Genomic DNA, 27,526 nt, shown 5'->3' with positions numbered 1-27,526 from the left:
ACCCTGGTATTCCAGCATGCAAGGGGAGACAGGTCCCCAGAGCAGACAGCAAATCATCCAGAGCTGCTCAACCTTCAGGTGGGGGTACTTCATGCCCTCACCACCGCAACACAGAGTCTGAGTCAAGCAGCAATCAGGAGGCCCATAAGGGGACAGGGTCAGAAGCCATCCCGCCAAGGTCACGCTGCCGGCAGACGGGCAAGTGAGGGGAGGGGGTTGGAAACAGCTTCCCTGGAGGCATCCTACCATACTTTAAGTGAGGGATCCTCCCAAATAAAAAGAGTGCAAGGAGGGCGAGTGGACAGCTACCCTCAGAACGGCCTTCTGGAATTCCTGGTTCCACCTGGTTATCGCAGTGTTGCCCAGGCATCTCACAGTGACCACCAAACAGTGAGTAAACATGTTAAAAGACTTCTTGGACTGTGTTTGAGTCATTCTGCGACCTGTGGTTCCACACGCTTACACAGGACCCTGGGGCTTGCGTCACTCTTGGGAGACAACTACAACTAACTGCACCCACCATCAGCCCCAGACACCCCTTAATCTGCAGTGGCGGTCACCCTGACTGCAATACCGAGAGTGGCGTCACGAAAATCAAAAGAGAAGGTTCCCTAACTGTGACCAGACCGTCCTGTGGAGTCCCTGAAGGTAACGCACCAGACCGCTGCAGCAGCCCTGGGCTCCACACACACACACACACACAGTCGGTACAGGCACTCTCTGATCTCTCTCCTGTCTGTAGTGTCCGTTCACTCTACACAGGATTATGCATTGGAAAGTGGCCACTGCAGACAGAAGAGAGGGAGAGGAGGATGCCTGCAGTGACACTGTGTGCACTAGGCTCTTGCAGGGTCAATACGGACGTGTAAGGCTTAAGATTCTATATAGGGAGGTGCGCTGCATTTTGGATGGAATAGTACACTGAGCACTTAGCTATGTCACAGGTGAAGTAAAACTGAGTTTTTTTTCTGTCCAACTAGTTGAGTAAAATCTATATAGAGAATAATAGGCAAGAAAAATTGCTAAAAATACATATTCATAATAGTTATGTGATGAAGACATATAGAATAGGACAATGGCAAGGGACATATGCAAAGCTTAGAAGGACTAGTGTCTGGGTATACATTGAAGTACAAAATTACATGATCAAAAAATCAATTAAACAAATCACCTATGAGGTAATGTTACAAAATGACAATTAGCTGGTCCTAGAGTATATAAAATATCCAAGCTTGTACTGTATAACAATGTGCAAAAATCACATGTATAGGGCCAAAGACCCTGGGGATGTCTGCCCACCCATTACTAATACCAGGGTTTTATGCCAGCTGGCAATTCACAGCTGGCATCAATCCCAAATATTACCCCATTTGCCACCACACCTGGGCAACAGAAAGAACCAAGTACAGCGCCAGATTTGGCGCATCTCATAGATGCACCAACTCTGGGGTGATGGTGGGCTGTTATTTTCCTAAAAATATCAGCCCCCAGATGTCTGCCGTCCCTTGGCTGGTTTTAAAAATTGGGGGAGGGAGTACCTTACTCTGTTTTGAAAATTATTGTTCAAATAATTTAAAAAGTCAGCATGGGATCCCCTTTATTTTTTCAAATTAGCCAAGGTACAGCTGACAACTGATAGTTGCAGCCCACAGCTGCTGCTGTACCCGTGGTGGTTATTAAAATTGGGGGTCCTCCACATTATTTTTTTTTCTAAAATTAGTAATACATTTTGCTAAATAGCTCTACAAGCTGTCTAGCTATCTCTCTATCTATATATAACTATTTATCTATTCTATGTATTCCATATATCTATATAATTTTTCTAGCTTTGCACATCTTTTATACATAAAAAATTTTTATTACAGTAATATCCATTTTTTCGGGTCCGTGTCACACGGACGTCACATAGATGCCATCCGTGTGATGTCCATATTTCACCTGACTTGTCTCCGTGTGACTCACCCAGACTCGCAGGGGTTTCACAGGGCGAAAGACAGAGGTGTGAATGTCGCGGGCGGAGGAGGGGACGCCGCGCTCTCCCACTGCTGCTCGGGTCCGGCCGCCGCGGCTGCTGCGGCCTGCTGCTGCTCGGTGGCTCGAGCGGTGGGCCGGATCCCGGGGACTCTAGCGGCGCTCCTCGCCCGTGAGTGAAAGGGGGTTGTTTTCGGGTGTGGGGGTTGTTTATAGTCCGTGACGCCACCCACGGTTGTGGTGATTGGTAGCACCACCGCTGCTCAATATGGGGATCCCGGGAGTGGTGATGCGGAGCAGCCAGGTGTTGAGTTGCCCCTCCGTGGGTAGGGGTTGGTGATTCCGGGGCCCAGTGATGGTGAGGGAGGTGCAGGGCCTGGTGGGGCGCAGGGACGCGGGGGCAGCGCTGCGCCTTGCGGCACTGTGGTACTCACTCAGCCTGAGACGTTGACACAGTTTTACGGTAAACCACACGGCTGGAAAGACGGTTCCCACGGACGGCTGCACTTGCTCTCCCAGTAGGTAACGGTGATGTCCCTTTGACCTGCACCTGATATTTCTAAGTTGGTAGCGATGGGTTCCCACCGGTAACCCGCTCCCCGGCTTGGATATGGGCCGGAGGAGCCCTACTTTGCCCGCAGGCGCTGGCCCTGAGAAACTGGTGCCCTGGCGGTGTTTCTCCTCAATGGTTGGACTGTTGCCTTCAGTCGGGACTTGGTTGTTGGGGGATCCACGTCCCCTTCACTGACGGATTCGGCAAATTATGGCGACTCCTAGCCTTGCCGGGGTCCGAGAGGCCCCTGCCCTGGTGCTGACTGTTCTTTGTATACTGCTCCAGACCGCCGGGCCACTACCCGTCCACGGTCCTTCCAGCAACCTCCGAGCAGTCCCCCTCCAGACAATCACCTCTGTTGCTGACCTTGCTGACACTGTCCTGCACTTAGCTGGACTAACTTCAGGTCTTTCTGCTCTCACTTTTACTCTTCTCTTCTTTGCTCCACTACTACTTCACTTTCACTTCACTTAGACTCTCTACCACTCCACTGTTTTCTCCTTCTTCACTCCTTCTCAGACTCTAGTCTGGCTTCAACTGCCTGGTTCTTCCCGCCTCCAGGGCTGTGTACTCCTCGGTGGGCGGAGCCAACCTCCTGGCCCACCCCCTGGTGTGAACATCAGCCCCTGGAGGAAGGCAACAAGGATTTGAATAGCCTTGGTGTTCCTAACTGGGATGTAGGGTGTGGTGGTGTAATGACCTGTGACCCCTGGCTTGCCCAGGGCGTCACATGAAGATCTCTATTCATAATTAGTATGCGTGTGAAGGTGCCAACATAGGTGTGAAAACTGACACCACTCAGAGCAGAGACATGGAGGTGTGAAGAAGGCCTTATACTGCCCAAGCTTGGATATCTTATGTACTCTAGGGCCATCTAGTGGTCACTTTCTGACATTACCTCATAGGGGATTTGTTTAACCGCTTTTTTGATCATGTAATTTTGTACATGTATACTAGGACACTGGTTCTTCTAAGCTGTGCATGTGTCCCTTGTCATCATCCTATTCTGTGTGTCCTCATCACACACATATTCTGAATATGTACTTTATGCTACTCTTTTTAATATTTCTGTCACTTTAATAAAGATTTTTTTATATTTTACATCAGGTTTTTTGGCATTTTTTCTTGCTTTTTATTCTCTAAATTGCTATATGCTATTGGGGTATCTCCAGTATAGGGACTATGGTCCCACATATAGTTATGTTTTCTGTTTTCTTTCAAATAAGTAAAATCTATGCTGCAGATATGAGTTTTTTTGGGGCATTAGGAATGTTTAAGTACTGTAATTCAATTCTTTATTTGATGGGTGATAGACTCCTTATAATTCCCTTGGATACAGTCAGGCAATATTACTTCTCTAGTTTACTAAATATGAATTTACAAATGTGACGTATGGTTATACTGCTGCTGGCGGTTTGCGGCGTATCACATTTTGCAGGAATAGTAGCACATTCTACCTCATTATACTCGCCATCAAAATGACAGCGAAAGCTTCAGAATTCCTAGTGGACTCCATTATAATGAAGTGGGGCCCTTTGGTCACTGTTGGGAATCATTGTGAATCAGAGTATGTTTCTGAACATCTCTTGTACAGTCAACCAGAATCTAAATATCCAATATGTACGTTGTTGGTGGCTTCCAAAGAATTGGATAATGGTGCACAATGTCTCTGGTCTTAAAACATTTATATAAGTGAATATTTACAGGTTAACTTACAGAGACTTCGGATAAGGCACATTCGTCTCCCAGAATGGAATAGTCAGGCTTGGAACAGTTAGTTGCTTTTATTTTAAAAGTGACCTCATATAACTCCCCTTTAAAACCCTATGGAGTAAAGAATATAGTAGATATAGATAACTGATCACATCAATGAGGTTATAATTAGCAGTTTTTCCAATATTATTATGTATACAGATACACAGAATAGGGCATATTTTTTATTTATTGTGTTATAATATCCATTATATTCACTTTGTAATTAATTCAAACCAAAACTCCAAATGAGGGAAAAAGGGGCTAATAGATTAAGAAATTGAAGGAACTGTCAAGGTCGGTGGAGGAAACCTGATGATGTGGGGTTGTTTCATAACCAAAGGTGTTGCATACTTGACCAGGATCAATGGTGGTCTCAGTGTTGAGCTATCTGCGAGTATACTACAAGACGAGTTACTTTGTATACTCGAGTACTATGGGTATGAAAAGGACAATATAATGTTCCAGCAGGACAACTACCTGAAGTACACATCGAAATTGGTGAAGAAAATGGTTCAACGACAATGAAGTAAGGTGCTGGATTGGTCCTCAGACCTCAACCCAATTGAACACTTGTGGGTAGAATTGAAGAAAAACCTGTATACATACCCAAATGAATGGACCAGTATGCATCATCATTGGGAATGTGTTGAAAAGACCTGGAATCAGATTTCAATTGAGACATGCTTGAATCTGATCAAGAGCATGCCCAGAAGGGTTCAGGCAGTGTTTAAAGCCAAAAGGTGGATTTACCAATTTTGAACAAAATAATAAAAATTAAAATTTAGATTTTAAGGAGCAAAACGGTAACAATGCAATGACATGACAAGAATCTGCATAACTAATCGTTTGCTAAATAGTTGCAAGGTAGTCTCACGATCAAAACTGTAGTGGATGGAAAGATATGGTGCCTGAAAATCAAAAGTTGAAAACATTGTAACTAGTGATGGGCAGATAGTAACTACTCGTGTTTGGATTATTCGTAACGAATAATGAACCTAATGTAAGTCAATGGGTAAAAAGAGCATTTTTTTTGTCGTGACGAAAACTAGAATAGTACTCGGTATTCGGTAAGCACTAGCCGAACACAAATAGTTACTATTCGCTCATCGCTAATTGTTACCCTTTTGCTCATCAGTGTAATAGGGAAACTCTGACATCCTTGTTTCTGAGAGGCTCTGCCTCTCTGTCATAGGCTGGATTCAGACGAGCGTATGGCATCTGCTGCGACAGCATCGGATGCGATATGCTAATGACTCCTGGCTCAGGCTCTGCTGCGAGCGTGAGCCGAGTGTCATGTGACTGTGACCCAATCCTGCAATCAGGTCACAGCTGTGAAGCTGAGGACGGGCCCAGCTGAGGAGAGGGAGGGGTTAATCCTCCCATCTCCTCCATTGTCAGCCTGAGCGTATATCGCACTGCACTGGGATAACATCCGAGTGCAGTCCGATGTTTCTCTCGCACCCATTCGCTTGAATGGGTGCGAAGGATACGGCTCTAGCAGAAAATCGCAGCATGTTGCCGCTTTTATTGCATCCAGAATCTGGATGCGAGAAAAGCTGACGAACTGTTTTCCCTTGTTGACTAACATAGGTCTGAGTGCAATGCAAGATTTTCTCGCATTGCACTCGTCCGATTTTCACGCTCATGTGAGCATACCCATACTCTCATACAGTCATGCAACTTCAGTTGAAAATTGACCTTCCAGCTGTTTTTTATTAATATCACTTACCTTTCCAGCCTTTTGCTAATCCTGTCCCAAATGTTTTCAGATATGTTCCAGCCATCAATTTCTAAATGAGTTATATTTTTCAAATTGCACAGAAATATTCAGGTATGAATAAAAATGGCTATAAGATACTACCAAATTATTGCATTTTTCTTTCATTTATAATTTACACAGCATCCCAACATTTTTGGATTTGGGGTTTCACTGTACAGTCAAGGAAATAATTTTTTGATCCCTTGCTGACTTTGTAAGTTTGTCCACTGACAAAGACATGAACAATCTATAATTTTAATGGTAGGTTAATTTTAACAGTGAGAGATAGCATATTCAAAATAAAATCCAGAGAATCACATTATATAAATTATATAAATTTATTTGCATGTTGCAAAGAGAAATAAGAATTTGATCCCCTGGCAAACAAGACTTAATACTTGGTGGCAAAACCCTTGTTGGCATGCAAAGCAGTCAGACTTTTTTTGTAGTTGATAATGAGGTTTGCGCACATGTCAGGAGGAATTTTGGTCCACTCCTCTTTGCAGATCATCTCTAAATAATTAAGATTTTGAGGCTGTCGTTTGACAACTCGGAGCTTCAGCTCACTCCATAAGTTTTCTATTTGATTAAGGTCTGGAGACTGGCTAGGCCACTCCATGACCTTAATGTGCTTCTTTTTGAGCCACTCCTTTGTTGCCTTGGCTGTATGTTTTGGATCATTGTTGTGCTGGATGACCCAGACACGACCCCTTTTTAATATCATGGTGAAGAGAAGGAGGTTGTCCCTCAGGATTTTATGGTACATGGCTCCATTCATTGTCCCATTGATGCGGTGAAGTAGTCTTGTGCACTTAGCAGAAAAATACCCCGAAAACATAATGTTTCCACCTCCATGCTTGACAGTGGGGATGGTGTTCTTTGGGTCATAGGAAACATTTCTCTACCTCCAAATACGGCGAGTTGATTTAACACCAAAGAGCTCAATTTTTGTCTTATCTGACCACAGCACCTTCTGCCAATCACTCTCAGAATCATCCAGGTGTTCATTGGCACACTTCAGATGAGCCTGCACATGTGTCTTCTTGAGCAGTGGGACTTTGCCTCAGAAGACTTTTAAGCCATTACGGCGTAATGTGTTACCAATGATTTTCTTTGCGACAGTGATCCCAGCTGCCTTGAGATCATTAACAAGTTCTTCACGTGTAGTTTTAGGCAAATCTCTCACCTTCCTCATGATCCTGGATACCCCACGAGATGAGATTTTGCATGGTGCCCCAGATCAATGTGGATTGACACTTATTTTGTATTTCTTCAATTTTCTTACTTTTGCACCAACAGTTGTCTCCTTCACACTCAGCATCTTACTTATGGTTTTGTAGCCCATTCTAGCCTTGTGCAGATCTATGATCTTGTCCCTGACGTCCTTACAAAGCTCTTTGGTCTTTCCCATGTTGTAGAAGTTAGGGGCACTTTGCACACAACGACATCGCAAGCCGATGCTTGCGATGCCGAGCACGATAGTCCCCGCCCCCGTCGCAGCAGCGATATCTTGTGATAGCAGCCGTAGCAAACATTATCGCTACGGCAGCTTCACATGGACTCACCTGCCTTGCGACATCTATCTGACCGGCGACCCGCCTCCTTATTAAGGGGGCGGGTCGTGTGGCATCATAGCGACGTCACACGGCAGGCGGCCAATAGAAGCGGAGGGGCGGAGATAAGCGGGATGTAAACATCCCGCCCACCTCTGTCCTTCCGCATAGCCGGCGTGAGCTGCAGGACGCAGGTAGGAGATGTTATTCGCTCCTGCGGCTTCACACACAGCGATGGGTGCTGCCGCAGGAACGAGGAACAACATCGTACCTGTCGTAGCCGCGTAATTATGGATTTCCCAGACACTACACCGATGATACGATTACGACGATTTTGCGCTCGTTAATCGTATCATCTAGGATTTACACACTACAATGTCGAGTGCGATGCCGGAAGTGCGTCACTTTCGACATGATCCCTCCAACATCGCACCTGCGATGTCGTAGTGTGCAAAGTGCCCCTTAGAGTCTGACTGATTAATTGGATTGTGTGGACAGGAGTCTTTTATACAGAAGACCATTTAAGACAGCTGTCTAATGCAGGTAACGAGTTGATTAAGAGCGTCTAAGTGGTCTGTAGGAGCCAGAACTCTTAATGGTTGGTAGGGGATCAAATACTTATTTCTCTCTGCAAAACAAATTATATTATTTATACATTGTGATTTGCTGGATTTTATTTTGGATATTCTATCACTCACTGTTAAAATTATACTACCCTTAAAATTATAGATGGTTCATGTCTTTGTTAGTGGGCAAACTTACAAAATCAGCAAGGGATCAAATAATTATTTCCTTCACTGTATGTCCAAGTATTATGTTCCCTCATATATTGCGGGACAATGACCATGTGCTTCTGAAACCTATAAATATGTTATTGATGCAATCTCTTTATTGGTTTACTTCAGTTTGATTAGCAAGTAAAGTTTAAGTTTTGCTTCTTTGAAACTCTCCATGTCTGCCTACCATGGTTTCAGCGCCATCCCACACCTGCACCTTACAGGCTGACACTTCAACGAGAATGATGCAAAGGGCGTGTTGGAGTCAAGCGCCAACGGATTCAATGGCAGAGACTGGAGTAAGATTTCTCTTGTAAGGTATACTACAGCTCATCCTGAATTAGATGTGCAGGGGTGTCACTCCCCCATCCCAATTATTTTGGCATAGATTGGCAAAACTGGTATGTAGCAATTTTTCAAAATTATTTACAAGTTGTAAATTACAACAGAATTTTGGAATAGGGACACCCACAAACAAATGAAGCAAACACCATACAAAAGAGAATATAATTTTCAATCAAATGTTAATCTTTTTTGAAAAGCAATATTTTGTTAAAAACAATCTAAAAACCTGAAAAGGGGAACACCACACAGACAACTAGGTAATGGTAGCCAACACCAAATTATTAATTTGCACAAATGCCCAGACAGATATAAAATTAAACCATATCATATTGAGAGCAAATAAGAATAAATAGTTGGTACTGTCATCGGCCATAGACCACACCTCCCATCTTTTAATCATAAGAAAGAGGGACACTAGTGCCATGTCAATTCTTTTTATCCTAAGCAAGCACTCTAACCTCGACTAGTCCTTTATATGTACCAAAACAGAAATTTTCTCCTAGTGAAGTCCATTAGTGTACCCCTCTTATGGCCTCTACATTACATTCCCACTCCTCATACAGTCTGATGTCCCCCACACACTGCATTCCCTTAATTACAGAATAAGGCTCTCAAAGAGCCAACCACAAACAGCATAATGGCTCCAAAGTACATTCCCTCCACAAGTCTAATGCCCCCAAAGACTACACCCGCAGGGCTCCCCACACAGTATGATGACCCCCACACTTACACTGCTGTGCTACATTAACAAATATACAGCACTGCTACATCAGCACACAAAATTCTGCTATATCAGCACACACAAGTCTGCAACATCAACACACACATGTAACTCTGCAAAATCAATACAAACAGCTCTGACACAACACATAGAGCCCTTTAATATCAACATACACGCAGCTTTTAAAAATCCACACACTCACACTGTTCTAAAACATCAACACGTGCGCACGTGCCGTGGGCGGGGGACAGACCACAACCGGGGGGGCGGCTCAAGGCGCTCGGATCCGGACGGTGGCTGTGGCTCAAGTGGCAGCCAGATCCGGGGCTCGTGCAGCCGTCCGTCGCCCACGAGTGAAAAGGGGTTATTTACAGGGGACAGAATCTTTGTCTGTGACGCCACCCATGGATTGTGGTGAGGGATGGTGACACCGCCGCTACCTTGTATGTGGGTGCCTGATGGAGCGGGCTAGCAAGGTGGATCCCCTCCACGGGTAGGGGAGGTGTAGTCCCGGGGCCCAGAGGATGGTGAGGGATTGCAGGGAGCAGGCAACTCAGTTTGTTGTCGTGGTCCTGGATGAGCTGGTGCTGATTTGGACGGTCAGTAAACACACACAGTTCGTATTGTAAACCAAGTTGCCAGTGACCGGTAGCCTCTGGCAATTGCATACGGGTCCCACATACAGATATAGCAAACAGGGGTCCCTTTCTTCTGCACTTTCTGTCTGTCTTTCTCTTGTCTGGGCTAGTCCGCTTGAAACAGCCTCTGGACCGGATCCCCTCTCTCGGCACCGGCGGGCTACAACCCTGCCCCGGTCTACCTCAGGTTCCCCACGACCGGATCTCCGTCGCCTGTGGCCCTCACTGCCACCTAGTCCGCGTAGCTAGTCCAGTAATCCGGTGGTCTGGGGCTCCAACCCCGACTACCACCCTCTCCAGGGAGCTCCAACTCCCTCCTGTCAGCTCTCCACTGACTACAGCTCAACTGAAACTAAACTCTTCTCTGTCACTTCCTAAGCTCTTCTCGATTCCTCCCATTGTCCTGGGGGGGTTGACTAGGCCTGATTGGCTGGTGTATACCCTTGTGGGGACTGTGTTGGTGCCAAAGAGGAGAATGGACTGCATTTTGGTGGATTTGTGCAGGCTCTGTGACAACCTGGTTTTGCTAGGGCATCACACTCCCCTTTGGTAGAATACAGCCCGCCCTCGGGCTGTCCGGCCACTGACATTTATTTTTCTGCAATTGAAAAAGATAACAAGTAAACCATTTCAAAACATTTCATTCCCGGAGGGAAGGCACATCATAAAAAAAACATTTTTAACGTTATGAAACTGTCCTGAGGAAAAGAGGTAGCCGAGTTCCACTACCAAGTTTATAGAACAACATTTTACAGCCGCTGCTGCCGTTCCCAATATCGGGCACGGGTTCCGTGCTTCGCTTCCTGCTTAGGAGCCAGGCCCACTCGGATGCCCTCGGCGCCGGCTACGACCGGTCTCTCATACTGCCGTGGGCCCCACCGATCAGTGGCCTGCTCCGTCTCTCTGCAGGTTTACTCCGGCTGCTCCACAGCCGGGACGGGATACTTGGGAGTGGCTAGCGCTGCTGCCGGGGTAGACTTTAGGTCGGGTGCCACCTCCGTTTTGGCCGGGCAGACTGCCGAAGCCGATGTCATCACTGGTGCGGCCAGACTCGGGGCCGGATGAGATGTCATCGGGGTTGCGGGAACGGGACTCTCTGCATGCTGCTTGCTAGGCTGCTGGGACATCTTGCCGCGTTGGTGTCCAGGAACGGGTTTCTGCAGAGTCCTGGTGTCCCTGACCTTTATCTTCTCTGGTCACATGCCACTTTTTCCTCCCCTCCTCCCGTTGGTTTTCGACAGCAGTCTCGCGGGACCCGCTGTCCTTTGCAACTTTCTGCTCTCAGGATCACCAGGTTCCACCCGCGTTCTTAGGGGACGGGGCTTAGGATTCGCGCTCTTTTCAGGGAAGAAGATGGCGAAGTTGTTGTTTTTGGCGCCAAATATGACGGGCAAGATGGCGGCAGTCCGATAATGTCAACGTTTCACAGGTTAACAGTTCAGAAAAGGTTAGTGGATGGGGTAAGTATCCTGTTCGTGACGCCAGGTTTGTCATGGGTGGGGGACAGACCACAACCGGGGGGCCACTCGAGGCGCTTAAATCCAGGCGGTGGCTGTGGCTCAAGTGGCAGCCGGAACCAGGGCTTGTGCAGCCATCTGTCACCCACGAGTGAAAAGGGGTTATTTACAGGGGCTAGAGTCTTTGTCAGTGACGCCACCCGTGGGTTGCGGTGAGGGATGGTGACACCGCTGCTGCCTTGTATGTGGGTGCCCGGGGCTGATTGAGCGGGGCAGCAAGGTGGTTCCCCTCCACGGGTAGGGGAGGTGTAGTCCCGGGACCCAGGGTATTGTGAGGGGGTTGCAGGAATCAGGGAACTCACAGTTGGTAGTCGTGGTGCTGGATGAGCTGGTGCTGATTTGGAGGGTCAGTAAACACACAGTCCGTATTGTAAACCAAGGCCGGATCCCGGTAGCCTCTGGAGGGGTGTGCTGGTTCCCGCACACGGGCTGACAGGGCAGGGGCCCTTCCTCCTGCACTTGTAGTTTCTTGTGTGGTGACTTAATCCGCCTAACACTGGAGAAGTCCGCTCACTGTGTTATGTACTGTGGGAGCTGTGGCCCGCAAAAGCTGACCCGTGGGATCTCTGTGGGCTCTGGCAGATGCCCTATCCCCCTCTTTGGGCTTCCGTTTTGCTCTATATGGGCATTCAAAGAGACAAAGTCTGGAACCTTGTCCCCGGCTGGTTAATTGGAGAGGGGCGTGCAATCTTCCTCGCCCTAGGGTCCAGGTACCCCGTCTGTGCACGGCCTCTGGACCAGATTCCCGCTGTCGGCACCGGCGGGCTACAACCCTGCCCCGGTCCACTTTAGGTCTCCTGCGACCGGATCTCCGTCGCCTGTGGCCCTGCTCTGCCATCTGCCACCTAGTCAGCTCAGGTAGTCCGGTAGTCCGGGAGCTTCAACCCCCGACTACCACTTCACTCCTCTCACTTCATCTGCTAGATTCTTTCTGCTGTGTTCCCTCCCCTGACACCTCAGGACCCCTAGGTGGGCGTCACCATCTGTCTGGCCCTGCCCAATGGTGTGTCCCTATTGTCCCAGGGGGGTGATTAGGCTTTTGTGGCTGGTGTTTGTACCTGTGTGTGGGATGTTGGTAGAATTCCAAGGAGAAGGTGATTCCTGCACCCTGGAGGGGTACAGTCATCTGTGACACCCTGATTTTGTCAGGGCGTCTCACTCACACACACACACACACACACACACACACACACACACACACACACACACACACACACACACACACCTCAGCAACAACAGCTTACAACATAAGCACCTCTGAAGCATCAACACATACAGCTCTGCAGCACCAACACACATATAGGCCTGCTACGAAACACACTCACACCTTGCCTGTTTCCTGCTCCTCTTCTCCGTTATTTAGTCACGTGACCTGAGCATGTTACGTGACCTTCAGTCTTTCCAAAGACTGAACAGTGGAGGAAGGACTTGTTGGCTCCCTTCTTCACCATGTTATTCAGTGGTATCTGTGTATTAAGGACATTGATGCAGCTGAAGTTGGGATATAACCCCAATCTCTCAGGAAAGCGGGACTGGTCCCCAAGTTTGGGACAGTTCTGCTTAATCTGGGACAGTTGGGAAATATGCATAGACTGTAAAAAATGTTCACCATGGGGAATACACTTTTATTGTTTGTCTTTGCATTGAAATACAAAGTACAACATGCTTTCCTAATCACCAAAAAATAAATAATTAATGTGCATGCAGTATTCCTCAACGTATTGAAAAGCAAGGTGTGAACCTTAAATTAGGTATCTCAGGACTTGAATTATGTAATGCTTCGTCCTTGCACTCCTCGCTCTCCATCCTGCAGGGACATGCTCTCACTCAACGCCACAGCCGACTCTCTCCACGCTGCCCAGCGTCCCCGTGGTCCTCCATTTGGCTTCTTCCTACTTCCTCCTACTGGAGTCTCTGCATACGTCTCAGGTCCTACAGGAGCCCTCCTAGGGCATGCACGCACACTGCGGGCCGCCTCTTAAAAGGCCAGTGCGCCATTCCCAGGAAGTGCCTCTCAGCTGATCGCTGAGAGGCACTGGGTATTATTATTATTATTATTTATTATTATAGCGCCATTTATTCCATGGCGCTTTACAAGTGAAAGAGGGTATACGTACAACAATCATTAACAGTACAAAACAGACTGGTATAGGAGGAGAGAGGACCCTGCCCGCGAGGGCTCACAGTCTACAGGGAATGGGTGATGGTACAATAGGTGAGGACAGAGCTGGTTGCGCAGTGGTCTACTGGACTGAGGGCTATTGTAGGTTGTAGGTTTGTTGGAAGAGGTGGGTCTTGAGGTTCCTCTTGAAGCTTTCCACGGTAGGTGAGAGTCTGATGTGCTGAGGTAGAGCATTCCAGAGTATGGGGGATGCACGGGAGAAATCTTGTACGCGATTGTGGGTATTTTAGAAATGCTCCCACTAAAGAGGTGCCTGATCAATGCCTTGAATTTAGTTAGTGTTTTCGGTCTATCTAGCTAGTTGTCAAGTCCCCATGTCTGCCCTGTCCATGCTGTCCTGTTTTCACCCAGTCCCAGCCCGTCCTGTCCTGTTGGTACCTGTTACCAGTGTCCGTCCTGTTCTGTTGGTTCCTGCTACCTGTTCATATTGTCCTGTTGGTTCTTGCTTCCTGTCCATCCTGCCTTGTTTTTAGTAGTGACTCTGCCTGTCTGTTCTGGCCGTGCCATCTGCCTCAGCCACCCCAGTGGTCTCAGTTTTGCTAATGACTGCCTGTCTGTCCTGGCCTTGCCATCTGCCTCTGCTACCCTGGTGGTCCCTGTCTACATTACAAAAACAACTTGGCACTCAAATTTTGATGCAAAGAAGGTGAATTTTTATTCCCAAACACTGAATAGCACAAATGTTTCAGTCATTAACAGACCTTCCTCAGTGTTCAGAGGTGATTCCCTGAGAGGTATCCTGGGAGAGGCTGGTGTGGCAACCCTGAGGCTTCAGTCGCCAAAGGGTACTGCACCTCACTTAAGGTGCGGTACTAATCCTGTTTGCAGAGGAGGTCGGTACCAGTTTCACCACACACAAAGTCAAACACACCAATAGGTTACCCTCCCCAATGGGGAGCGGCTAGGGTTGGGCCTTATGGTAGTTACCAAACATGGGGGACTGCAACCCACTGGTGGCATTGAACCGGGGAAGGAGCAGCCACCAGGGGGACTAAGGAGCAACACAACAGTTAGGAGTTCTCCAGCAGGAGAGGAAGAGAGCAGACGAGTTTTTACCAGTGGTTCTGGTGGGAAGTAGGAGTCAATATGGTTGCCGAGTGGAGAGCTTAATTGCTCCCTCGGGACCAGCACGGAGCAGGGTGCGGAATCCTAGTGTTTCAAGTTGTATCACCAGAATCTGAAGGACAGGGGGATTGCATGTTCCTCTGGCCACTACAGTTCCCAGAGCACAGTGCTACATAGGGTCCAGGGTCGTGATCTAAATCAGGCCCCACCACGGACTCGCAGCACCTGCATATGGGACGGGAGCTAACTTTTCAACAACCGGGGTCCAGAAGTAGCTTCAGGCCACAGGGATGCATCTCTAAAGGCGCATGGACAAAGGACCCACCATCTACTGTACCGGTTCTGAACCCCAACGGATCTGGGATCGACTTGGGCAAATCACGGTGGTGACCGGTATCTCCCGGGCAATCCAGAACTGTGAGTAAAGAAACCTTGAACACACAGAGACTTTGTCCGCCTGTCCTTGCCATCGCTGTCACCCCGCGCTTCGGCACCCGCCTTCACTACAACCCTTATCCTCCCCGGGGCCCGCTCCACCTGTGGGAAGCAGAACCATCTTTGCTGCTACAATCATCCGCCATTGAGGACAGCGACAGCAGTGGCGGCTAATCCCTGGCTGCGTACCGCAGGTGGCATCAAGAGACAAACTATCCCCATCATCCATCCCCCTCTGTGGACACCTCGGGGTCACAAAACCGGGCAGGGCCACCTGTGACATCCCCTGACCCTCACCGGCCCAGTGACGAGTATCTTCCTCGACCTCATGGATGATCCACTGGTGCTTATTAGTGATGAGCGAGTACTAAAAAGCTCGGGTGCTCAAGGCTCGGGCCGAGCATCCCAAGATACTCGTGTACTCGGCCCGAGCACCGAGCCCAATGTTATCCTATGGGAGACCCGAGTATTTTTCTGAAATGACCCCCCGGCAGCATGTAGAAACCCTAAAAATGTCACAAAAGTCTCAGAAGAGTGCTCAAATGACATGGCAACAGCATGGTGAAGACCCCTTGAAGCATTTATCACTCAAAAGTCACAGCTGTGAACAATTTTGTCCGAGGTTTACGCCATTTTTACGGACTCACCAGAAAACCTTCCAAAATGACACCAAAATGAATTTTCATGGCGGAAATGTTAAGGGCACATACCCAATAGTGAGATAGAGCTGGTGTATGTTACTTTTTGAGATTAATACATGAAAGATTTTACGTAAAACATTGTGTGGCACTCCGATGTCCAAAACGCACGCTTTGTGCTTTTTACTAGCGATGTCGGTAATTTTTTTTTTCATTCTATCTCCCGTCGGTCGGTCTCGCTCTGTCGGTCTCTCTCTGTCTTGTCTGTCCCCCTCTCACAGTCTGTCGGTCATTCTCCCCCCTCTCTCTTACTTACCGTTCCCCGATCACTGCCGCGGCGCTGCACAGCTGTTCACTAAACTCCGGCGGCTTTTCCTCTTTTGAAAAAGCCGGCCGCTCATTAAACAATCTTGTATTCCCTGCTTTCCTGCTTTTCGGCGCCTATGATTGGTTGCAGTGAGACACGCCCCCACGCTGAGTGACAGGTGTCTCACTGCACCCAATCACAGCAGCCGGTGTGTGTGTGTATACTGTGCAGTGAAATAAATAATTAACTAATTAAAAAAAACGGCGTGCGGTCCCCCCAATTTTAATACCAGCCAGATAAAGCCATACGACTGAAGGCTGGTATTCTCAGGATGGGGAGCTCCACGTTATGGGGAGCCCCCCAGCCTAACAATATCAGTCAGCAGCCGCCCAGAATTGCCGCATACATTATATGCGACAGTTCTGGGACTGTACCCGGCTCTTCCCGATTTGCCCTGGTGCGTTGGCAAATCGGGGTAATAAGGAGTTATTGGCAGCCCATAGCTGCCACTAAATCCTAGATTAATCATGTCAGGCGTCTCCCCGAGATTCCTTCCATGATTAATCTGTAAATTACAGTTAAAAAACACACACACGAAAAATCCTTTATTAGAAATAAAAAACACTAACAAAGTCCCTCATCACCAATTTATTAACCCCGACAAACCCTCCATGTCCAGCGTAATCCACGGAGCTCCAGCGTCGCATCCAGCTGTGCTGCATGAAGGTGACAGGAGCTGCAGAATACACCGCTGCTCCGGTCAGCTTCACACAGCAACTGAGGTGAGTATAGCGATCAGCTGAGCTGTCACTGAGGTTACCTGGATGCAGCGGTGGCCGCGGGTAACCTCAGTGACAGCTCAGCTAATCGTGCTACTCACCGCCGCTCCGGTTAGCTTCACACAGCAACTGAGGTGAGTATAGCGATCAGCTGCTGTCACTGAGGTTAATCGCGGCACCGCTGGATCCAGCGGTGGCCGTGAGTTACCTGCCTGACAGCAGCTGATCGTGCTACTCACCTCAGTTGCTGTGTGAAGCTGACCGGAGTGGCGGTGTATTCTGCAGCTCCTGTCACCTGAATGCAGCAGAGCTGGATGCGACGCTGGAGGACTGTGGAGTACGCCGGACATGGAGGGTTTGTCGGGGTTAATAAATTGGTGATGAGGGACTTTGTTATTGTTTTTTATTTCTAATAAAGGATTTTTCGGGTGTGTGTGTTTTTTAACTGTAATTTACAGATTAATCATGGAAGGAATCTCGGGGAGACGCCTGACATGATTAATCTAGGACTTATTGGCAGCTATGGGCTGCCATTAACTCCTTATTACCCCGATTTGCCAACGCACTAGGGTAAATCGGGAAGAGCCGGGTACAGTCCCAGAACTGTCGCATCTAATGTATGCGGCAATTCTGGGCGGCTGCTGACTGATATTGTTAGGGTGGGGGGCTCCCCATAACGTGGGGCTCCCCATCCTGAGAATACCAGCCTTCAGCCGTATGGCTTTATCTGGCTGGTATTAAAATTGGGGGGACCGCACGCCGGTTTTTTTAATTATTTAATTATTTATTTCACTGCACAGTATACACACACACACCGGCTGCTGTGATTGGGTGCAGTGAGACACCTGTCACTCAGCGTGGGGGCGTGTCTCACTGCAACCAATCATAGGCGCCTGTGGGCGTGGAAAGCAGGGAATATGAGATGGCTGTGTGCAGAGCACAGCGCGCCCGCCGGTATAAAGGCTCGGTCACGCTGTGCAGGCCGGCCAATCACTGCAATTCCACAACTAACAGGGCTGTGGCATTGCAGTGGTCTGCCAGCCAATCCCTGCATGAGGGCTGGCTCTCAAAAGAGCGCCAACATGCAGGGATGAAGACCACGTGTACAGCACGAGTATCGCGAAATTACTCGGTACCCGCCGAGTAGCCCGAGTACAGTGATACTCGTGCGAGTACCGAGTAGTAACAAGCATACTCGCTCATCACTAGTGCACTGCTTATCTTAACTTTGCGGTGTCCATGTCCGAGGTTGCATGAAAAAACTTAAAGATGCACCAAATGTATTAACACTAGAACTACTGGACTCGTGACACCTATATAGAAATACATAGTGCAAAGTAGTCAAAATGACAACCTCAGTAGTTCTAGTGTTAAGGCTTGGATGTAAAATGCCAGGCTTGATAAATTCATAGATGGTTGGAAGTCCTGATCAGGGGATAGCTCTAATCAATGTTTATATGTTATCACAGAACATATATAAAGAGATGAAATTCAGTAAATCTACACTGACCTTTTTTACAGCACTATCAACAAAAGAGACATCATAAAGTTCTGTGTGGTTGCTGTTGACGTTGTATTCATCCATGACTTGGACTAATAATGTTCGTAATGTAGGATCTTCAGTTTCCACTGCCACTGGGCAATTAATGCAGACCCCTGCAAATAACAATGATATAATTAACATATAAAATGTCACCCACAATATACAGTAACATATAATTTTGCAAGGAATTATATGAAGTAAACACCTCTGCATTTAAGAGCACCTGTACACAGGTCAAAAAAGGCCATTTTTTACTCTTTTTATTTTCGCTGTTTCCCTAAGAATTCAATTAAAGGCCCCGTTACACGCAACGACATATCTAACGATATATCACCGGGGTCACGGATTCCGTGACGCACATCCGGCATCGTTAGCGACGTCGTTGCGTGTGACACCAATGAACGGCCGTTAACGATCAAAAATACTCACCTTCTCGTTGATCGTTGACACGTCGTTCATTTTCAAAAAATCATTGATTGTTGCAGGACGGAGGTTGTTCGTCGTTCGCGAGGCAGCACACATCGCTACGTGTGACACCTCGGGAACGACGAACTACAGCTTACCTGCGGCCATCGGCAATGAGGAAGGAAGGAAGTGGGCGGGATGTTACGGCTGCTCATCTCCGCCCCTCCACTTCTATTGGATGGCCACTTAGTGACGCCGCTGTGACGCTGCACGAACCTCCCCCTTAGAAAGGAGGCGGTTCGCTTGCAACAGCGACGTTGCTAGGCAGGTAAGTCCGTGTGACGGCTCCTAACGATTTTGTACGCCACGGGTATGCGATTTGTCCGTGACGCACAAACAACGGGGGCGGCTGCTTTCACCAGCGATATCGCTAGCGATATCGCTGCGTGTAAAGCCCCCTTTACTTTTATAAATCCACTTTACGGTTCTAGATATATGGACTTTTTATTATGTCAGCCCAATCTGACAGTTTTTATGGCCTTTACCCAATGGGGATTGCTCATAGGAGTCTCTGGGAGTGTATCTTAAGGCTGCGCTGCGTTATTACTATTACTGTGAGCACTTTTGACTTCTACAGTTACATGATTTTAGACCCAAAGTACATGGGATATTTTAGGAATTTAAAAATACAATCACATGCCGTGATTGATTCTGCAATGGTTTACAAAAAGTTAAGACTTTTTTTTTTTTTTAGAAATGTCATGATATTAAAGGGGTCCCGTTTTAAATATTATTAGCCAATAGGCTCAGTATATAAAATAGGAAACTGAGGTGTACTTACCTGAGCCCAGTGATTGACTACAGCGCTGTAGACTGTGTCACTGCTACAGCTGATCAACAAAGAGCAGAGCAATAGATGCATCACTGGATCCATGGAGGCTGACTAAAATTCCATTTTTATTTTATACTAGCTGTAGTACCTGGAGGTGCCCGGGATAGTAACTGTCTCTCTCCCTCTCCCTCTCTCCCACTCTGTGTCCCTCTCTGTCTGTCTGTCTCCCTCTCTCTGTCTCTGTTTGTTTCTGTCTCTGTGTGTCTGTGCTTGTGTTTGTGTGTATTTCTTGTCTGTGTGTCTCTGTGTATCTCTGTGTATGTGTGTCTCTGTGTCTATATCTGTGTCTCTTTGTGACTCTGTTTATCTCTGTCTCTGCTTGTCTCTGTCTGTGTGGCTCTGTCTTTGTAGGTCTCTGTGTGTGTCTGTCTCTGTGTATCTCTGTCTATGTGCCTGTCTGTGTGTCTCTGCCTCTGTGTCTGTCTGTCTCTGTGTCTCTGTGTCTCTGTCTGTGGGTCTCTGTGTGTGAATGTGTCTCTGTGTGTGTCTGTGTTTCTGTGTGTGTCCATGTCTCTGTATGTGTGCCTTTGTGTGTCTGTGTCTCTGCGTGTCTGTGTGTTTCTGTCTGTGTGTCTCTTTCTTTGTGGGTCTCTGTGTGTCTGTCTCTGTGTATCTCTGTCTGTGCCTCTGTCTCTGTGTGGCTCTGTCTCTTTCTCTGTGCCTCTGTGTCTCTGTATCAGTTATCAGTCTTTGTGTGTCTTTGTCTCTGTGTGTCTCTGTATCAGTCTCTGTATTAGTCTGTCTCTGTGTGTGTCTTTGTGTGTATCTGTATCAGTGTCTGTGTGTCTCTGTATCAGTCTTTGTGTCTATATCTCTGTGTGTCTCTGTATCAGTCTCTGTATCAGTCGCTGTTTCTGTGTGTGTCTCTATATCAGTCTCTGTGTGTCTGTGTGTGTCTCTGTGTCTCTCTCTTTGTCTCTGTCACTATATCAGTCTCTGTGATTCTATGTTTGTGTGTGTCTGTGTCCCTGTGTATGTCTCTGCATCTCTATCTCTGTGTCTCTATTTCTGTGTGTCTGTGTGTGTGTGTCTCTGTCTGTGTCTCTTTGTCAGTCTGTGTGTCTCTGCATCAGTCTCTCTGTGTGTCTCTCTTTGTGTCTCTGTTTCTGTGTCTGTCTCTGTATCAGACTCTGTGTCCCTGTGTGTCTCTGTGTCAGTCTGTGTGTCTCTGTCTCTATATCAGTCTCTGTGTCTCTGTCTTTGTGTGTCCTTGTCTCTATATCAGTATCTGTGTGTCTCTGTCTCTATTTCAGTCTCTGTGTGTCTCTGTCTGTGTGTGACACTGTGTATCTCTGTGTGTGTGTGTCTGTGTCTCTGTGTTTGTCTCTATCGACATCCTATTATCTGACACATTACCTGTCTTATACTAACAATGTCCTTTGTTGCCTATAGCAACCAATTACAGCTCCTATTAATGACCAGTAGCTCCTATGCTCCATTCATTTTAATGTAAGCAGGTTTTTCGGAAATAACTGTAAAGCGTGGGGTTAAATTTTCCCCTCAAAACATAGTCTATGACGTTCCCTGAGCCACATGAGGCGTCTGTGCAAAATTTTGTGATTGTAAATGTGACGGTGCAGATTCCTTTAGCGGACATACATATATACACACACACACACACATACATACATACATACATACATACATACATACATACATACATATATAAAGCTGAGTGTATGTATGTATTAGATGTCACTAAAACAATGGGCTAATACTATTTGAAATCGGACAACTTTTATGAAAGCTACATGTCTCTCTATTGATATTCTAGTACATTGTCTATTATAGATAACTAGAAGGTGGCCCGATTCTACGCATCGGCTATTCTAGAATTTACGTATTGTGTAGTTAATGTATGATTTTTGTTTATATACATATATATATATATATATATATATACATATATATATATAGATGTTGTTGTGTGTAGTTACCAAGTGTTTGTGTAGGGCGCTGTACATGTTCTGGGTGTTGTCTGGGTGTGGCGGGGGGTGAGAGCGGTGTTGTTTGTGTGTTGCGTTGTGTGTGTTGCGTTGTTTGTGGAGCGCTGTGTGTCTGTAGCGTTGTATGTGTGTGTTGCGCGGTTTGTGTGGGTGTGGGGTGTGTGTGTGTGTGTTTTGGGGGGAGGTATGTTTTGTGCAATATGTGTGTTGTGCGGTATGTGCGTATATTTGTGTGTGCCACGGTGTTTGTGTGTTAGGTGTTGTGTGTGTGCGGCGTTGTCTGTGTGTTTGGGTGTCTGTGTAGGGCGGTGTTTTCTGGTTCCCAGTGTGTGTATGGTGTGTTGTGCAGTGCGTGTGTGGCGGTGTGTGTGTGTGTTTTGGGGGGAGGTGTGCACCCCCCATCATGCTCCATCCCCCATTCTGCGCACCCCCCATCGTGCTCCATCCCCCATGCTGCGCACCCCCCATCGTGCTCCATCCCCCATACTGCGCACCCCCCATCGTGCTCCATCCCCCATGCTGCGCAACCCCCATCGTGCTCCATCCCCCATGCTGCGCACCCCCCATCGTACTCCATCCCCCATGCTGTGCACTCCCCATTGTGCTCCATCCCCCATGCTGCGCACTCCCCATCGTGCTCCATCCCCCATGCTGCGCATTCCCCATCGTGCTGCATCCCCCATGCTGCGCACTCCGAAACGTGCTCCATCCCCCATGCTGCGCACTCCCAAACGTGCTCCATCCCCTATGCTGCACACTCCCCATCGTGCTCCATCCCCCATGCTGCGCACACCCAAACGTGCTCCATCCCCCATGCTGCGCACTCCCCATCGTGCTCCATCCCCCATGCTGCGCACTCCCCATCGTGCTCCATCCCCCATGCTGTGCACCCCCCATCGTGCTCCACAGTCACACATTAGACAGTATACACACACACATCTGATCGTATACACTCACACCCCACTTCTGCCTGTGCCCTCCGGTGTGCGGTCCCAGCAGCTGTGCTGCACGCAGTGCTCCTCTGCCTTCTGCCGACACGCACACACCCGATCACATACACGCACACACCTGATCGCATACACGCACACACCCGATCGCATACACGCACACACCCGATCGCATACACGCATACACACATTGACGATATTGCACATACGAGCTCACACTCACAACATCCGGAGATACCACATGCTTCTGGCCATGTGATCCTCCGGCAGGTCCTGGAAGGTCACTGCACGCACAGTATCGCCACCGAGAAGCAAGCGATATCACTGGATGTTGTGAGTGTGTGGATGCGATCTGATGTGTGTGTGAGGTGTGTGTGAGAGTGAGTGTGATCTGATGTGTGTGTGTGTCTGTTCTTATGTGTGTGCGTGTGTGTGTGTTCCGCCGCTGCAGGACCTTGATGCGCTCACCTGGGAGCCGATGTACGCTGGTAACTATGCTACACAATATTACTCGATGTGTACCATGGTTACCAGCGTACCCCGCCCCCCGCTCGCACGGGAGCCCACACCAGCGTACGCCGGCAACCCCAGCAATGCGAGGGTATGTGTCGGCTGGGTTGGCGGCGTACGCTGATGTGGGCTCCCGGGGGTACAGCACTCACCTGGGAGTCGGGGCTCTGAGTCGGTTCGGGGAATGCGTGCTGGGGGCGGGGCAAGAGCGAGCGTGCAATGCGTGAGGGGGGCGGGGCGTGGCAGAGTTGCCAATGCATGCAGGGGGCCGGGGCGAGAGGCCAATCCGTGTGGGGGCGTAGCCTGGGCGAGCGGCCAATCCGTGCAGGGGGGGCGGAGCCGAGGCGAGCGGCCAATGAGACGCTTGTCGCGGTAAGGACAGAATTTTGGAGCAAGACAGACAGACAGACAGAATAAGGCAATTATATATATATATATATATATATATAGATAATATTACGACTTGTCCCTGTAAAGGATTCAAACCAGCTATCAAAACACTGATCAGTTTTGAAAACTGAGGATAATAAAACAAGGAAAAATCTAAGGATAATACCGCTGCGCAGATTGCTCTCCTGCTGAGGTCAAACACAAGTCAAATGAATTAAACAGTGGAGCACCTTAGAGAAGTGTATCAAAGTCAACACATATTTCTCAGCAACGGGAACACTCACTGTGACCATACGTAACCGGAGGTACAAATCAGGAGGGCTCCATAATAAGGCTGGTTGCAAACCATTCACTTGCAGGATTGCAATTCTGGAACTGTGTCTGAGTGATCTCCAGTTATGGAGTGCTCAGAATAAAGTAGATCTGCTTTAACTTGCGCCAACGTCGGTATGGCTCCTCTGTGCGGGGTACTGTGAGGGTCTATCCCAACACAGTAGAGCGATCCCCCAGTCTGCTGGGCGTGATGCTGCTGCTGGATGCCTTGGCCATCGTCGTCCCAAACACAGCAAGGCACCCAACACAGAACGCGCAGAAGCAGGATGGGTGACATCACCACTGAGTATGGTGGCCTCCAGAGGCCATTCTGACACATTTCAAAACTAATTGTTTCTTCCTCAGGGATAATAAAAAAAACATACACCCCCTCCCTCTCCTCTCTCATCCGCTGAGTGGATCTGTCGCGGGCGGAGGAGGACGCTGCGCTCACCCACTGCTCGGGTCCGGCACTGCTACTGCTTCGCTTGCTGCTCGGTGGCTCGAGCAGCGGGCCGGATCCTGGGACTCGAGCGGCGCTCCTCGCCCATGAGTGAAAAGGGGAATGGTTTTGGGGATTGATTGTCCGTGACGCCACCCACGGTTGTGGTGAGGTTGTGACACCACCGCTGTTCTGGATGGGGATCCCGGGAGCGATGACAGGGAGCAGGGTAGTTGTTGTTTTCCCCCTCCGTGGGTAGGGGGTTTGGTTGTCCCGGGGCCCGGTGAGGGAGAGGGATGTGTAGCAGGCGGGTTGCGGGGCCTGGTGAGGTGCAGGGTCGCGGGGGCAGCGCGGTGCCGCACGGCACGGTGGTACTCACTCAGCCAATGAGGAATGCAAAGTCCTTGGTAAAACACACGGCTGGATGGACGGGGCCCACTGATGGCTGTGGTGGTTTCTGCTCCCGGTAGGTTGATGGTAACCGTCTTTCCCTGCACCTTTTGGTTTGTTTGTGGTACTGATGGCTTCCCACCAGTAACCCGCTCCCCAGCTTGGATGGATGCTGAAGGAGCCCCTTTTGCCTGCAGGCTCTGGCCTTGGGAACTGTAGCCTTGGCGGTGACTGTGTTTCCCTTCACGGTGTGAGCTGTTGCCTTCTATCGGGTCTTGACTGCTGGGAAACCCAGGAGGTTCCCTTCGCTAACGGATTTGACCGGTTTTACAGCGACTCCAAGCCTGGTCGGGGTCTGTAAGCCCTGCCGAACGGTGCTGGCTTCTCTTTGTTCCCCGGTCCGGTACCGGCGGGCCACCGCCCATCCCCGGTCCTTACGGTTCACTCCAATCGGCCTCTCTTGCAGACGGTCACCACCGTCTGCCAACCTTGCTGTATGTGCCCGGGCCACGCACCCGGACACGGTCAGTCAGTTGCTCCTTTTCCACTTCCCTCCTTCACTTTCACAACTCTCCACTCAACTCACTTCCTTTTCTCGCCTCCAGGAATGTGAACTCCTCGGTGGGCGACGCCAACCACCTGGCTCCACCCCCTGGTGTGGACATCAGCCCCTGGAGGGAGGCAACAAGGATTTTTGTTTGACTTTGGTGTGCCTAGCCGGGGTGTGGGGTGTGTTGGTGTAGTACCTGTGACGACCTGGCTTGTCCAGGGCGCCACATTCCCCCTTAGTAAAATGCAGACCGTCCGCGGGCTGCCCGTCCATCACCGGTTTTATTTTTGTTTGTTAACTGCAAAAGATAAAAAACGGTAAAAACATGTAAAACACAAGCATTTTTCAATTTTCCCACATCGGGAGGCACATTCTTAAAGGTTACTAAACGGTACATTTTTATTAAAACGGTTACGGCTTCCGCTCTTCTCCCACCCAAACAACCTGGCCCTGATGCTGCCCCTAAGAAGTGGGCAACACTCCTTGACCCCAGTCCAGAACCAGGCTGCCCGAGAGGTTACGATCCCTTTCAGGGGCCCCGCATCCATGAGGACCCCTGAACCCCCCGGAGGATCGCCACCGGTTACGGTAGTGGCGGGCCTGGGCCATCTCTTTCCTCCAGGCCCATCCTCCCAAATCTGCCTCTCCGGAGGCGGTCACGGTTTAAAGCCAACATTTTTATTTACATGCCACAAGTTTGTGGTTGCCCTGCCAGTTCTCGGGCGTGTCCGTAGCAGTTTCTACGCAATGGTTTCAGGAGGTCCCTACGGGGACCAGTTGCCGGCAATGGCCGGTTCAAACACGGTTCTCAATCAGATGAACTTCGGTTGAGTCATTCTTCACTTATCATTCAAAACTTTTTAACTGGTGGTCCCAACGGGGACAACTGCTGCGGGGCTCCGCTGCCATCACTGCTCGCTTTCATCATCCACCGCCGGTCCTGGGTGGAAGAACACAGGAACCAGCCATTCCAGCGCATAGCAGGCGCCACGAGGAAGGGCCGCCCGGTACCCGTTACTTCCGCTCCGGGGGATGTAAGTGGCCTCCATGTCACACAGGGCAACGACCCCTTCGTCCTCCTCCGAAACAGGCTCTGTATCAGGTCCGGAGTCGCTATCATCCGTCCCTGCGCCAGGCGGGTTGCCGCCAGCTGCCGCAGCCTCCGGGCTCACCACTCTCTCGGCCACTGTTACGAAGGAGTGTACGCCAGACGGACCAGCATCAGCAGGGCGCACGGGCAGGGAAGACGGAGCCGGCATGGGGGTCAGAGGTAGACCGGGTCCCTCAGCCGCAGCGGCCGGTCCCTCAGGGACACAGGGGCGTGGGTCACTCACCAGCTCCTCCATCATGGCCTCCATTCCGTATACCCGGGCGACCACAGCTACCTCCTCCACCTCCGCGGTCCACTGCTCCATCAGCAGACATATCTGACTCCGGTAGCGTCAGCAGATCCCCGCCGTTCGGGCCCTGAGCCATGCCGCTGTTCCGGGCACCGGATCAGTAACCTCCGCGTAGTTGGACGGGGCAGACATGTTGGTAGCGGTACTTTCCAGGGACCAGAAGATCGCCGCAGGGTCCTGGCATCCCTGCTGTTATAGCCACAAGCTACATGCGGCCAGACGCCATCCGTCCCCCTTAGTCTTTTTCCGGCTCCTCCTCTACAGGGGCGAGGTTTCGGCTTTCGCGCCTCCACTGCTCGAGGAGACGCTCGAGCCGGGACTTTTCGCGCCCAAGATGGCGGCTTCTCAAAATTTTCGGCCGGACACCTCCGGCGGTCACAAGGCGCACCTCTACCAGACAGCAGAGCGGTAAGATCCTGTTCGTGACGCCAAGTTGTCGCGGGCGGAGGAGGACGCTGCGCTCACCCACTGCTCGAGTCCGGCACTGCTACTGCTTCACTTGCTGCTTGGTGGCTCGAGCGGCGGGCCGGATCCGGGGACTCGAGCGGCGCTCCTCGCCCATGAGTGAAAAGGGGAATGGTTTTGGGGATTGATTGTCCGTGACGCCACCCACGGTTGTGGTGAGGTTGTGACACCACCGCTGTTCTGGATGGGGATCCCGGGAGCGATGACAGGGAGCAGGGTAGTTGTTGTTTTCCCCCTCCGTGGGTAGGGGGTTTGGTTGTCCCGGGGCCCGGTGAGGGAGAGGGATGTGTAGCAGGCGGGTTGCGGGGCCTGGTGAGGTGCAGGGTCGCGGGGGCAGCGC

General features: G+C 49.5%; 1 protein-coding gene across 1 annotated transcript in view; it reads right to left on the bottom strand.

Moving 5' to 3' along the window:
- The window catches only part of LOC142295437 (T-kininogen 1-like), a 108,173-nt gene that overhangs the window by 13,238 nt on the left and 67,409 nt on the right, over positions 1-27,526 (bottom strand). The window contains exons 7-8 of the mRNA XM_075338538.1: positions 18,505-18,650; positions 4,241-4,348 (exon numbers count right to left, since the gene is read on the bottom strand). Coding sequence (XP_075194653.1) covers positions 4,241-4,348; positions 18,505-18,650 — 254 coding nt within the window. The remainder of the gene's footprint in view (positions 1-4,240; positions 4,349-18,504; positions 18,651-27,526) is intronic.

The sequence above is a fragment of the Anomaloglossus baeobatrachus genome, chromosome 3, assembly GCF_048569485.1.
Source record: "Anomaloglossus baeobatrachus isolate aAnoBae1 chromosome 3, aAnoBae1.hap1, whole genome shotgun sequence".
In the NCBI taxonomy this organism is placed as follows: domain Eukaryota; kingdom Metazoa; phylum Chordata; class Amphibia; order Anura; family Aromobatidae; genus Anomaloglossus; species Anomaloglossus baeobatrachus.
Note: the sequence above shows the minus strand (reverse complement) of the source record. Positions and strands in the feature narration are given on the sequence as shown.